This window comes from Pimephales promelas, chromosome 5 (assembly GCF_988280905.1).
Source record: "Pimephales promelas chromosome 5, fPimPro1.hap1.1, whole genome shotgun sequence".
Taxonomy (NCBI): domain Eukaryota; kingdom Metazoa; phylum Chordata; class Actinopteri; order Cypriniformes; family Leuciscidae; genus Pimephales; species Pimephales promelas.
Window position 1 is genome coordinate 13,051,062 of NC_142773.1, and position 12,214 is coordinate 13,063,275.

General features: G+C 36.8%; 1 protein-coding gene across 2 annotated transcripts in view; it reads left to right on the forward strand.

Annotated features, from left to right (window-relative positions):
• gnb4a (guanine nucleotide binding protein (G protein), beta polypeptide 4a) overlaps positions 1 to 12,214 on the forward strand; it is a 21,045-nt gene continuing 8,831 nt past the window's right edge. The window contains exons 1-7 of one of the 2 annotated variants that reach the window (XM_039649514.2): positions 1 to 151; positions 3,109 to 3,206; positions 8,608 to 8,646; positions 9,002 to 9,108; positions 9,558 to 9,621; positions 10,361 to 10,523; positions 10,623 to 10,689. In XM_039649514.2, coding sequence (XP_039505448.1) covers positions 3,150 to 3,206; positions 8,608 to 8,646; positions 9,002 to 9,108; positions 9,558 to 9,621; positions 10,361 to 10,523; positions 10,623 to 10,689 — 497 coding nt within the window. In that variant the 5' untranslated portion in view covers positions 1 to 151; positions 3,109 to 3,149. Of the gene's footprint in view, positions 152 to 990; positions 1,172 to 3,108; positions 3,207 to 8,607; positions 8,647 to 9,001; positions 9,109 to 9,557; positions 9,622 to 10,360; positions 10,524 to 10,622; positions 10,690 to 12,214 lie in introns of those variants that run through there. The other variant, XM_039649513.2, reaches the window with a different exon arrangement.

Consider the following 12,214-nt stretch of genomic DNA (forward strand, 5'->3'; position numbering starts at 1 on the left):
GTAGATGTGCTGGCCATTAACTAAAGTCCCCACTGCCTATCCCGGTGCCAGTGCTCCCATCAGCACAGGCGCGCACACACACTCACACACTACAGAGGGAGCCGTGTGCTTCCACTGACCAACCTCTCACTGGTGGACTTCAACATACTAGGTAAGACTAAATGTCACTTAATACTGGTTTTGTAACTTAATTATTTAATTTGACTGGGTTTCTAGATCAGCAAGTGTGAGATGATGAAGCAGTGAGTGTGTGGTTTGCATTTCTTAACCCATGGATTGCCACAGATGATTTCATTCCTGCCACTATTGCCTAATACTTATTCGTATATTGCTCCAAAATATCACATGATAATTAACTTTAAAATTAAATTCCGAATAACTCACGTACCCGTTAGCCAAATAGTTTTTAAATAAACTGGCTCTGAAATTGATTGTCTCTCGAAGTGGCAAACTGGCAACCACCCAGTGTATCCTGTGGCTTTAAATAGGTGGGAATCTTATGCTGTGACGAGGTTTACTTACAAAAAAAATAAAAAAAAAAATAAAGAAAGTTTGCTAAAATAGTAACTAATAAATAAATTTTTAATATTTATGGAAAGTAGATAATTGTAAACATATTTGTTTATTTATTATAATATGTGCCTTTTAAAATGGCAGAGCACACTATTCTCATTGATATTTTACGAGTCTAATTAATGCATGCGTATTATTACAAATCTGTGACTGCATCCAAATATATCAAACTACTTCAGTCATTTTGATAATTGAGGAAGCTGATAGCCAGAACCATTTCAAGCGCGGGTGACTTGATTAGGTAGGCGTAGACAAATGTCAAACTCTTTTGATAAAAATAAATTAGCTTCATACTAATATACTATATAAATGAACGAGAGACACATTTTACTCATTTCTACGCTGGAAGACAGCATATCTTCTGTTAAAAACTCTGAACTGTTTCTTCCCCCCACCCCCTCCATCCAATTGTTGCCATGCTCTCAATATCAGTATGGGTGTGGTAATCGCTGTGTGAATTGCCTTGAATCTAGTAAATTTGGCGCCCTATGCCTTGTTTTGGATTTTAACGAAATGACCGCGCTAACATCGTGAAAAAGAAAACAAGTCTGCTAACCCTTACACGCGGCAGGAGGATCTTGTAGTGTTTTTACATCAGGTAATGTGTCAGTTGTGTTTGTGTGGTGGTCTGGAGTAACTGACATGATACAGCCACCGCTCGCTAGCCACCGTGCTAACCAAACTAACCAAATCATAAAAACTCTCCGGTTAACTGTACGGATGACAAGTCCACAGAGAAAGGGTCTTTTATACCTTTTGTCGCATAAATACTGGATTATATAGAGGTATCTGCCTCGTGCAACATGTGGTATTGAATTTGTTGTGAAAACAGTTGGCTAGCTTCGATTAATATGAAATGTACGGTAACTGTTAGGTGAACACCAGTATTAAATTAACTGTTACACACTACGTTTGATCGCATTAAACCCGGTGACCAGTTCAAATTTAACAGTTTAATGTTTGTCCCTATGTGGATGTTTAATTTACAACTGCGTTTTACGAGTTTATCGCGACAAGCTTTAACAAGCTTTGAGTGTCACAGGTTAACGTTAAATGGGAGATTAGCACATCTGGATTAAGGATTAAAAATCCCCGGATGTACATATTAAATGTAGGATTAAAATAGATTTCATATGCCCGAACTAGCTGGATTTACTCCCCCCCCCCCCTCTTGAGAAGATGCTCCATTATTTAAATCAACCTGCGCTTTTTGTGTGTTATTAATATTTCATATTATAATGTTGTCAGTTAATGTAACGTTACAATATTTTATGATGGAAATCTTGTTTAAACTGCATACTGATCATTGCTTTTCCTGTAATTTGGCTGCTAGGGTTAAGACAAGTAGTCTTCCTGTTTTTAGCAACACTGCTTGCAATCATGCTACTGTGCTTCCCTAAAAAACAAACAAACAAAAAAACGTATGCTGAAATGTAGAGATTTCACTGAGGTCAGGGTAGTCCTGAACAATCTCTAGGGGTGTTCCCATATGGTGTCAAACCATATTCAAAGTCATATTCAGTTACTCAGCATTTGCTGTTAGGCTGCAATAGACATTTTAAAATTATAATTTCCAAACCTTGACAATCAGACAGTCTGAGAAAGTGTCGGAAATAGAAGTTATGCTCGGCTCGAAAATAATCTGGCTAACGTTAGAAAGAATTTAGTTTGTGTTACATTTTTATTCTAAAAGTATTTTTTTTAAATAATTTGTAATATTACTACTATTTGTTGTCAAAACAGTTGGCTAACTTCAAATAATGTGGAATGTAGGTGAACATCAGTGTTATCGCATTAAACCCAGTGACCAATACAAATTTAACAGTTAAATTTTCATCCCTGTGTGGATATTTAATTTACAACTGCGTATTTTGAGTTTATCGTGTCACAGGTTAAATAAGAGATTAGCACATCTGGATTAAGGATTATAAATGTCGCCCGGATGTATATATTAAATTTTGGATTAAAGTGGTTTTCATATGCCCGAACTAGCTGGTTTGACTTTTTTCAAGATTAATTTTTTTTTAAACATTTGATACATTTATATCATTACATTTACATTTAATTTGACATGCCTTTGAATGAGTGTTGTTTTGTTTCCCTGGCTGTTGAGAATCATACTGTATAACCTCTTAATGTTTAAAAGAATTTGAGTAGCTGTCTTTTTATGTGCTGTTGTTAGCAATATCTTTAGGGAAATGAACTAGTAGGCAGTGCCAAGCAGTGTTGCCCCTCATTAAACAAAGGAGCGGAGCGTGCCCAGCTCTTCAGTGCTATAGCAGGATGGTTTGGCCCCTTCGCTGAATTATATGATACAGCCATTCAGTATTGTGAAAACATTGATGGACCACTTTCTGTGTTCACCACATATTGTATCTAAAGGCTCCATCTCAGTGTCTTGTGTGACCTGACATGACTTAGTTTCTAATGAATATTGTTTGTGTGAGTGGCTTGCATTATTGATCCATCATGAGTGCTCTGTTTTACTTCCTTGATTGACTACTTAATGTGACTTTGTGTTTTCTGTGTGTTCAGTATTATCAACGCTGGGAAGTGAGTGAAACACCTGGAGGACCATGAGTGAGCTGGAGCAGTTGCGGCAAGAGGCCGAGCAGCTGCGCAATCAGATCAGAGTAAGATCTCGTAACTTTTCTTTTCAGCCTATCAGATCAAAGTAAGATCTCGTATCTTTTCTGCTCCACCAATCAGATCAGAGTAAGATCTCATAACTTTTCTGATCCGCCAATCAGATCAGAGTAAGATCCCGTAACTTTTCTGCTCAGCCTATCTGATCAAAGTAAGATCTCGTAACTTTTCTGCTCGGCCAATCAGATCAGAGTAAGATCTCATAACTTTTCTGATCCGCCAATTAGATCAGAGTAAGATCCCGTAACTTTTCTGCTCAGCCTATCTGATCAAAGTAATATCTTGTAACTAGTGGTGCACGATATATCGGCCGCCGATATAATATCGGCCGATTTGGTCAATTTTTTACACATCGGTATCGTTCCGATGTCAAAATAGGGCCGATGTGAACAGGCCGATGATCATACCTGTGTATTTGACGTGCGTGTAGGTGTGAGTGTGGGGGCGGGGATGTTTGTTTTTGCACGCGTATTAAAAGCGCAAGTGCGTTTAAACATCAAGCCACGACTGGAACTGGTGAGCTGTTTTCTGCCAGCCTTCCTAATGCGTATTTTTGTCCCGCCAAAGCCATATTTGACCGGTAAGTGATGTAGATGAGTGACTGCTGCGCTTGTTTAACTGAGGGAACAAGAGAGAGTGAAAGCACCGGTTGCGCGCCGTCTTCAAAATGTCTTGCGCTTGTTTAACTGAGGGAACAAGAGAGCGTGAAAGCACCGGTCACGCGTGCCGTCTTCAAAATGTCTTGCTCTCTCTCTCTTCCTCCCTCCCTCCCGCATGTTTATGAATTGAGTTGACTGAATATCTTTGAGAATACACGACGGTAAAAGCTCGGAAGACCGAAGTTTTTTTTCTTCTGAACTACTGGTTGTGAATTGTGAAACCACACTTTCAATAAACCAAAAAAATCTATCTGTTGATGAAATGTTTTCTGTGTCGACTGTCGAGACCATAGACTGTAAAAATAGGTCGAGACAAATCTCGTGCGATGTTCTAAACTGCCTGGATAATCACAACGTGTGCCGTGGTTCCGTTAATGACGCATCCGATTCGCGAACTAATGACTCCTTTGAACCGATTCACTTTAATGAATGGTTAAAACAACTGATCTGTCCAACATGAGCTCAAGATACATAAATCGGAAACACTTTACAATAAGGTTCCATTTATTAAAGTGTACATTAAATGGAACCTTATTGTAAAGTGTAAGGTTAATAGATTAATAGAATGTTAACAAATTTTGTTAACATTCTATTAATATTAGTTTCTATGCAGATTTACTCCATGACAAAACTACCCCAGTCATTCTAGAATGATTCATTCTTTCCAAATAGAGCAATTCAAGTAATCTGGTGAAATTGTTTTTATATCACAATATATATCGCAGAAAAATAAAATATCACAATGTCATTTTTTACCAATATCGTGACGTGCAGCCCTAATCCTCGCTATGTGTTTTCTATACAGGGATATCGACATCGGTAAATATCGGTATCGGCCATAACAGCAATGTTAATATCGGTTATCGATATCGGCCACAAATTTTCACATCGGTGCATCACTACTTGTAACTTTTCTTCTCTGCCAATCAGATCAGAGTAAGATCCATTAACTTTACTGCTCCGCCAATAAGATCAGAGTAAGATCTCATAATTTATCTGGTCCACCAATCAGATCAGAGTAAGATCCCATAACTTTTCTGCTCCGCAAATCAGATCAGCGTAAGATCCCGTAACTTTACTGCTCAGGCAATTAGATCAGCGTAAGATCCCGTTAATTTTCTGCTCAGCCAATCAGATCAGCGTAAGATCCCGTAACTTTACTGCTCAGCCAGTCAGATCAGCGTAAGATCCCGTAACATTTCTGCTCAGCCAATCAGATCAAAGGATGGCTCCTGGGGTCATGTCGATATTAGGGATGGGCGAAACCACTTATTTTGTTTTTCGATACAGATACTTTAAAAGGCCAGTATCGTCGATAACGATGCCTCTACAGAACTTTAAATTATTACGTTTATTAAATTACTTGGAGTAAAATGTTTTATGATACCCACTTAACATGATATAAATATATTTGAAAGTCATTTTATCATTCAATACGCCAATGTTTACTGTTGTGGTAACCATGAAAATCTACAAATACTCTAGTTGAACTATGGCCACTGTAATAAAACCATGGTTCATTTATAGAATCCATAAAATGTAACCTTTTTAATCTGTATGATTTATTTTTACATTAGTTACAGGATAGAACATGATCAATATGAAACTTCACAAACTATGTCAGCTTAAATTTTGATTTGATTATTGTGAAATACCTCAAAGATGTTTCTGTCCTCTGATAAGCAATATGTTTGGGCTGTTTGAATGCAGTGTCAGCAGTGAGCGAACGCTCTCCGTGATTGATTGGTTTTCCCTTGCAGTGTTTGCTTGTGTTCAGATGAGCCTAAAAATAGTTCTACTACACAATTATTCGTTATAGTTTATTTGTCCAGTTCAATGCATGTTGAAGCCTATGCATTACAATTCTTGTTGATCAAAAATCAATGTAAAAAACAAAAACACCGTAGTATCTATTTTTTTTTGTTGAGTATCTATACTTTTGATAGATCAGTATCGATGCACCCATCCCTAATCGACATTTCTTTACACAACAACATACATATTGGTACATACATTGCCTTTCGAGAGTTTGGGGCAACCTTTTTTTTTTTAATTCAGCAAGGATCCATTAAATTGATTATACATAGTTCTCACATGACGTCACATACGGGCATTTGCCGACTCAGCGCCATTGCTGAGGGCAGAACATTAGAAGAAGCAATATGAGTTAATAAACAATGTGAAATGAGTTTCGTGCTAAAAAGTGAAAATGGTCATCTCCTGCTGGGTCAGTGGATGTTAAAATCGTGCCGGAGGTTCAGTTAAATTGGGATTTTACAGTATACCCGTCATTAGACTCCATGAATGTGAGAAGACTAAACTTTTGTCAGAACAACGGGTCACATGACATTAATTTGCCTGTGGGAACGTTGTATAGTTGGCAACAACTTTTACATGGTTACAAAGAATTACATTTCAAATAAATGCTGTTCTCTTAAACTTTCTATTCATTAAAGAATCCTGAACAAAAATGTATCACAGTTTCCACAAAAATATACTACATCTTAGATAATTTAACATATTGGAATAAAAGCATATAGAATGATATCTGAAGGATGATAAGACACTGAAGACTGGAGTAATGATGCTGAGAATTCAGCTTTGCCTCACAGGAATAAATTACATTTTAATAAAATAGACAGTACTATTGTTTTTACTGCATTTTTGATCAAATAAATGCAGCCTTGGTGAGCAGGAGAGACTTATTTTTTTATACGCATATTTTTTACCAACCCAACTTCAGAACGGTGGTGTGTATATAAGTATATTGATTAATTAATGAATTGCAATGGCCATTAAAGGGATACTCCACTTTTTTGGAAACAGGCTCATTTTACCACTCCCCAAGAGTTAAACAGTGGGGTTTTTACCGTTTTCTAATGTATTCAGCCGATTTTTTTGATATTTATAAGAACATCGGTAACCAGACAATTTCTGGTCTCATTGACTTCCATAGTATATTTTTTTCCTACTATGGAAGTCAATGAGACCAGAAACTGTTTGATCACTGATATTCTTCTAAATATCAAAAAATTGGCTGAATGGATTTGAAAATGGTAAAACCCAACTGTTTAACTCTGGGGGAGTGGTAAAATGAGCCTATTTCAAAAAAAAAGTGGAGAATCCCTTTAACCTGTTAACTGTCACCCCCCCTTTTTTGAATAGACATGAAAATGCACATTTCGAACTTAAATGGTTGTAATTCAAGAATGCTTTGGAATATAGACATATGATTGGTCTTGTTTTAAAGAAGACATTTGGCAGATTTTTGTAGAAGTGAAATAAATTAAGAAAGTGAAACAGAAAAAAAGTTATAGAAGTTTGAGTTTATGGAAATGTACAATGTAAAAATATTAATTATTCATATTTTACATAAAATATATATTTTCAAAACCTGGGCTAGTCTAAAATGGCAGAAATATCAAAGCCAAAAATCTGAACAAGTTGTGTTTCAAATTTTAGGTTGATATCTCAAAAAATGAGCTTTCAGTAAGATTTTGTTTGAGCGCAGTACCAAACATTTACACTAGGGCACAATCAGACTCCATTACTGCCCATATAAGGGCGCCTGCATTTCAATTCGTGTTTTGAGTGATATGAACCATTATTTTCACAATTTTCATACAATTTCTGAAGTAGAGATCCTATTCAGAAGTAGCATGGGAAGTTTGGCAGATTTTGATATGAATTGAACCTCTAAGAAACACATACAAAAGAACACGCATGTAAGTCATAGCTAGCTGACACGTCACAAATGGTGAATTTATTATTTTTTTCTTGATATTTCAAACTTTTCATACCTTTTTTTTCCAAAATAATTGAATGGATTCTATCTTTTGAACTTTTGGCATGAAAACAAACTGAGGTATCTACCATTTTTTCATGATTTTTCATGTTTACTGCTATTTTAAAATAAAGGTCTGAACACGCCTTATGAGTATGAAAATATTCTTGTTTTATATTGATAAATTATGGCTCCTCTGTAATATATTTTGAAAATCAGTCACCAAATATGGAAACTAGAGATTGTAAGCTTTCAAATGATATATAGTTTGTCAATATTATTTAAGGTATTTACTGAGATATTATTGTTTTAAAAATATAGTGGCAAACGTCCCACCTGTGGGACGGTGACAGTTAATAACGGTGCCTGTACAGCTGATGTAATCAAGTGGAAGTTTTCCCTAGTGCTAGATTTAACTACCTTTTCAGAAACCATCTAAATCAAGGGTTCTCAACCTCTTTTGGGCTGTGAACAAGTTTTTTTTTACTATATTAAAACTCTTACAGCTGTAGGATCTATAATTTGCATAACTGCCAAAATACATTCTTAAGAATAACCACACATTTAAATATGGTACTGTTTAGTAGTAATTGTAGTTTTATTGACTGATTTCAAGCATGAGATGCATTTTATTTATAGCAATTTGTTGCCTATGCCTATAAAATATGCGTAACCTCTTTAAAAATATACTATAAAAGAAGATAAATATTAATGTCCTGTTTCTTCATTGTTGAAGGAAGTATTTTGTTAAATTATGTATACAACTGTGCCCCTCTCTTATATTGGTTGCCCTGCTTTGCACAATATCAGCTTTGGTTACTGGGATTTTGGTTATTTTTCAAACGAACCCGAGTGCCGGCCAACAGATGTTCTTCTATATGCACTTCCTCAGCCCTGTTCAGTAGAAAGACTGCTCTCTCTGACATGCTGCTGTTCTCGTTGCAGGATGCCAGGAAAGCATGCAGTGACTCCAGCCTGTCCCAGGTAAGCATCTCTGCTGGGTCCCCCCTCCATCATGAGAGAGGCACTGGTGTAACCCAGCTCATCTATGGAGGTTCCCACTCTCCTGTTCTCTGAGCCCAGAACAGACATGCAAAATAGCCACTGACGTACATGCTGAACACGCTCATAAGTGCACTGAAATATTAAACAGCCCTCCATCAAAATTTAAACGTGCGGTGCAACCCATGCCCGGGCAATTTTTGTGACTGATGTCATCATTTCTGCTTGTCTTCACTTCAGTCCTTGCTGTTGATTTAAGATGATCACTGTAACTCTGAAATTGCGTCTGTTTGCTTTGTGGCATCACTGTAAATGAGGATTTCTTTTGTGTGTTCAGATTACAGCTGGGCTGGATTCAGTTGGAAGGATCCAGATGAGAACAAGGCGGACCCTCCGAGGTCATTTAGCCAAAATCTATGCCATGCACTGGGCCACTGATTCCAGGTCAGTTGACAGAGAGAGATTGAGGGGGCTGGAGGATGGGCCCTCTCAGAGGAACCCTGCAGCTCTGTCAGTGTACACTCAATGAATAATACAGCAGGCCTCTCTCAACCCAGGGGTGTTCTGGGATTATGAAGGCTGCCTTCTGCTCCTGTCTCTCTTTTCCTCCCTCCGTCGTTCACCTTTTCTCCGTCCGCTCTAGTGCTTTAGGGAGGAGACGCAATTGTTAGTTGGTTGGAGTTTGTACCCATAGTTGCCTGCCATGTGTTTGTCATTTGAAGAATATTATCACAAGCATTTGCGTTCCATGATGTGTTTTCATATTATAAGCTGCAGTCATTTTCTACATGTTCACCGTGTTGAATTTTTAATCTGTGACATTTTGTATTATCAACAGAGGTTTATTCTTTAACCCTTTTTCTGTGTTTGTGTTTTTTTTTTTTTACATTAAGGTTACTAGTTAGTGCGTCACAAGATGGCAAACTCATCATTTGGGACAGCTACACCACAAACAAGGTTTGTCCAGCTCAACAAGTGAATATAGATATAAAAAGCACAGTTGTTAAAGGATGTATGAATGAGATCTTCCCGTGTAATTGATCCGTCATTTTTAAAGGATAATAAACTATGAAGTCAGTGTTAAAATTCAATTCACTTAAACTTTTTTTTTAACTATAATGCAAATACCATTAACTTTAAAAGCCATCAAAGTGGGTGGGGTAGTCTGCACAAAATCATATAGTTATTCAAGTTAAATATTGCACTTTTCACAATGCACATTGTTGCAAAGATGAGAGCTGGGTGATAATGCGGTTTACATTTGGTGATGAAATAAACCAAATCAGGCTGTTGCAATTTGTTAATATACTGTATAAATCACTTTGTTATACTATTCTGTATGCATGAGCAGTGCGATAAAAAAAGTTATATTTTTGCAATGATATAAACAGTCATGTAGCCCAGTTTTGCTATACAGTATATATATCTTTACACATGCATACTGTATGTTTGCAGGTAAGATAGGATGTGCTATATATCCAACTTAGCCTCTTGCTGCTTGAAACCTGTAGGTGGAGTTGTAGAACATCCTAATCCTTGTTCTGAATTCAAAATCATATACTAGCATTACTATTTTTACCATTTCGTTACATGGCAAAAATAACAAGAATTGTTTGCTTAGTATGCTGTTCCAGATTCTGCACTGGTCTCATTCTGTATTAAAAAAGGGAATAGCAACTTTTTTTTTTTTTTCCAGATGCATGCCATTCCATTAAGGTCATCATGGGTGATGACTTGCGCCTACGCTCCTTCAGGGAATTATGTTGCCTGTGGAGGCCTGGACAACATCTGCTCAATCTACAGCCTTAAAACCCGTGAGGGCAACGTCAGAGTCACCAGAGAACTGCCTGGACACACAGGTAGACCTTGTCAACAGCAATATTAGCATCATTAATCGCCATATCCATCATGCATGGATGAAGTGGTTTTTTTACACTTTTTTTTCCCCCCCAAACTAGGTTATTTGTCATGTTGTCGCTTTTTGGACGATAGTCAGATTGTCACCAGTTCTGGAGATACTACATGGTGAGTCCATCACAGCTTTAAATGACTATTTCAATTAATTTCCCCCTCAACAACATTTTTAATTCTTTCATGAATGGATTACGTTTATCACATGATGTATTGCTGAGCTAGAGGCCATGAGAAATAATTGAAGAATTTCACAGGTGGGCATTTCATGACATTGTGTGATAATTGTTTGAATGATGCCGATTTCTAAGTTAACTGAAACAAATTTATTTGGGCTAAGGGCAGGAACTTTTGTAAATTATCTTACATTTAATGGGTTTCTCAACGTTTAGTAGTACTGTTAAAATAGTTCAGATATATGAATAGCTGTTGTGTCTGCTATTTTATTATATATATGCATATTATATATTTTTATACATACAGTACTGTCTTAGGCAAGGAAAACATTATATATACACATTATATATAGGGGTGTAACGGTTCACAAAATTCATGGTTCGATACGATACACTTGTGTCACGGTTCGGTAGCAAAAAGAAAGAAATGCCAGAGAAATGTCCATGATATAATTTTTAAATGATATTTTTATTAAAACTAACATCATGAAGTTTCATCAAGAATTTTTTAACTTTGACCAGTGATGGAGCTATACTTGACTTCTCTTAGGAGCATATAAAACAAAACAGCCCCTTGGACAAAATGAAATGTAGTATTGTATTAGTTATAAACTAAGGTTTATTTTATTTCAGATTAACATTTGAGGGCAGCAATTGTATTCATAATGTCACAATAAAACTGACGTAATGTTACTTGAAAGCATTATAGCCAACTATTAGTGTTACTACAGTAAATCCATGGTGAATGTTGTTGATCTGTGGACACTGATTAGTTCATTCATGGCACAATGTTTCTCATGGTTTCCACATCAGCGCGGTTTGATCCGTTAACGGAGAAATGTGAAATGGATTTGGCTGTGTAGTAACAGTGCTGATGATCAAGATCGCCTCGCGCTGCATTGGTCCAAACTGATAAACGTCAACCACACAATAACGAGTAGCTCAGTTTTGCTCTGCTAACATTACATCTGCCATTTGATGTTGGGCAATGTTGTCACTCTTACGTTTAGTGTGCTTGCCACACGTGACATGCCTACATTTGAAATATCGAAATGTTAGTCGGCAGGAAAAAATGGTCCAACGAACCGTTCGGTTTAAAAATGTATCGTACCGAACGGTTCAATACGAATACGTGTATCGTTACACCCCTAATATATATAAATATATATATATATATATATATATTTAATGCTGCAGTGTCAGTAGGGCATATTAGTTTCCAAAACACTATTTTTTCCATGAATTGCAATAATGAGATTTTTGTAAGCACAAGGAGTCTGACATCAGCCAGTGCTTCACACAGAGATCTGATCTCACCATCATCGAGTCTGGGAATATACTGTACATGAAGAAACAGAACACACTGAGAATGACTAAATCCAGAACTGCAACAAGGTCTCTAAGATGCTTGAAGAAACCGACCTTTAAACAGAAACCGAAAATTTACAGGATATCTTTGCTTG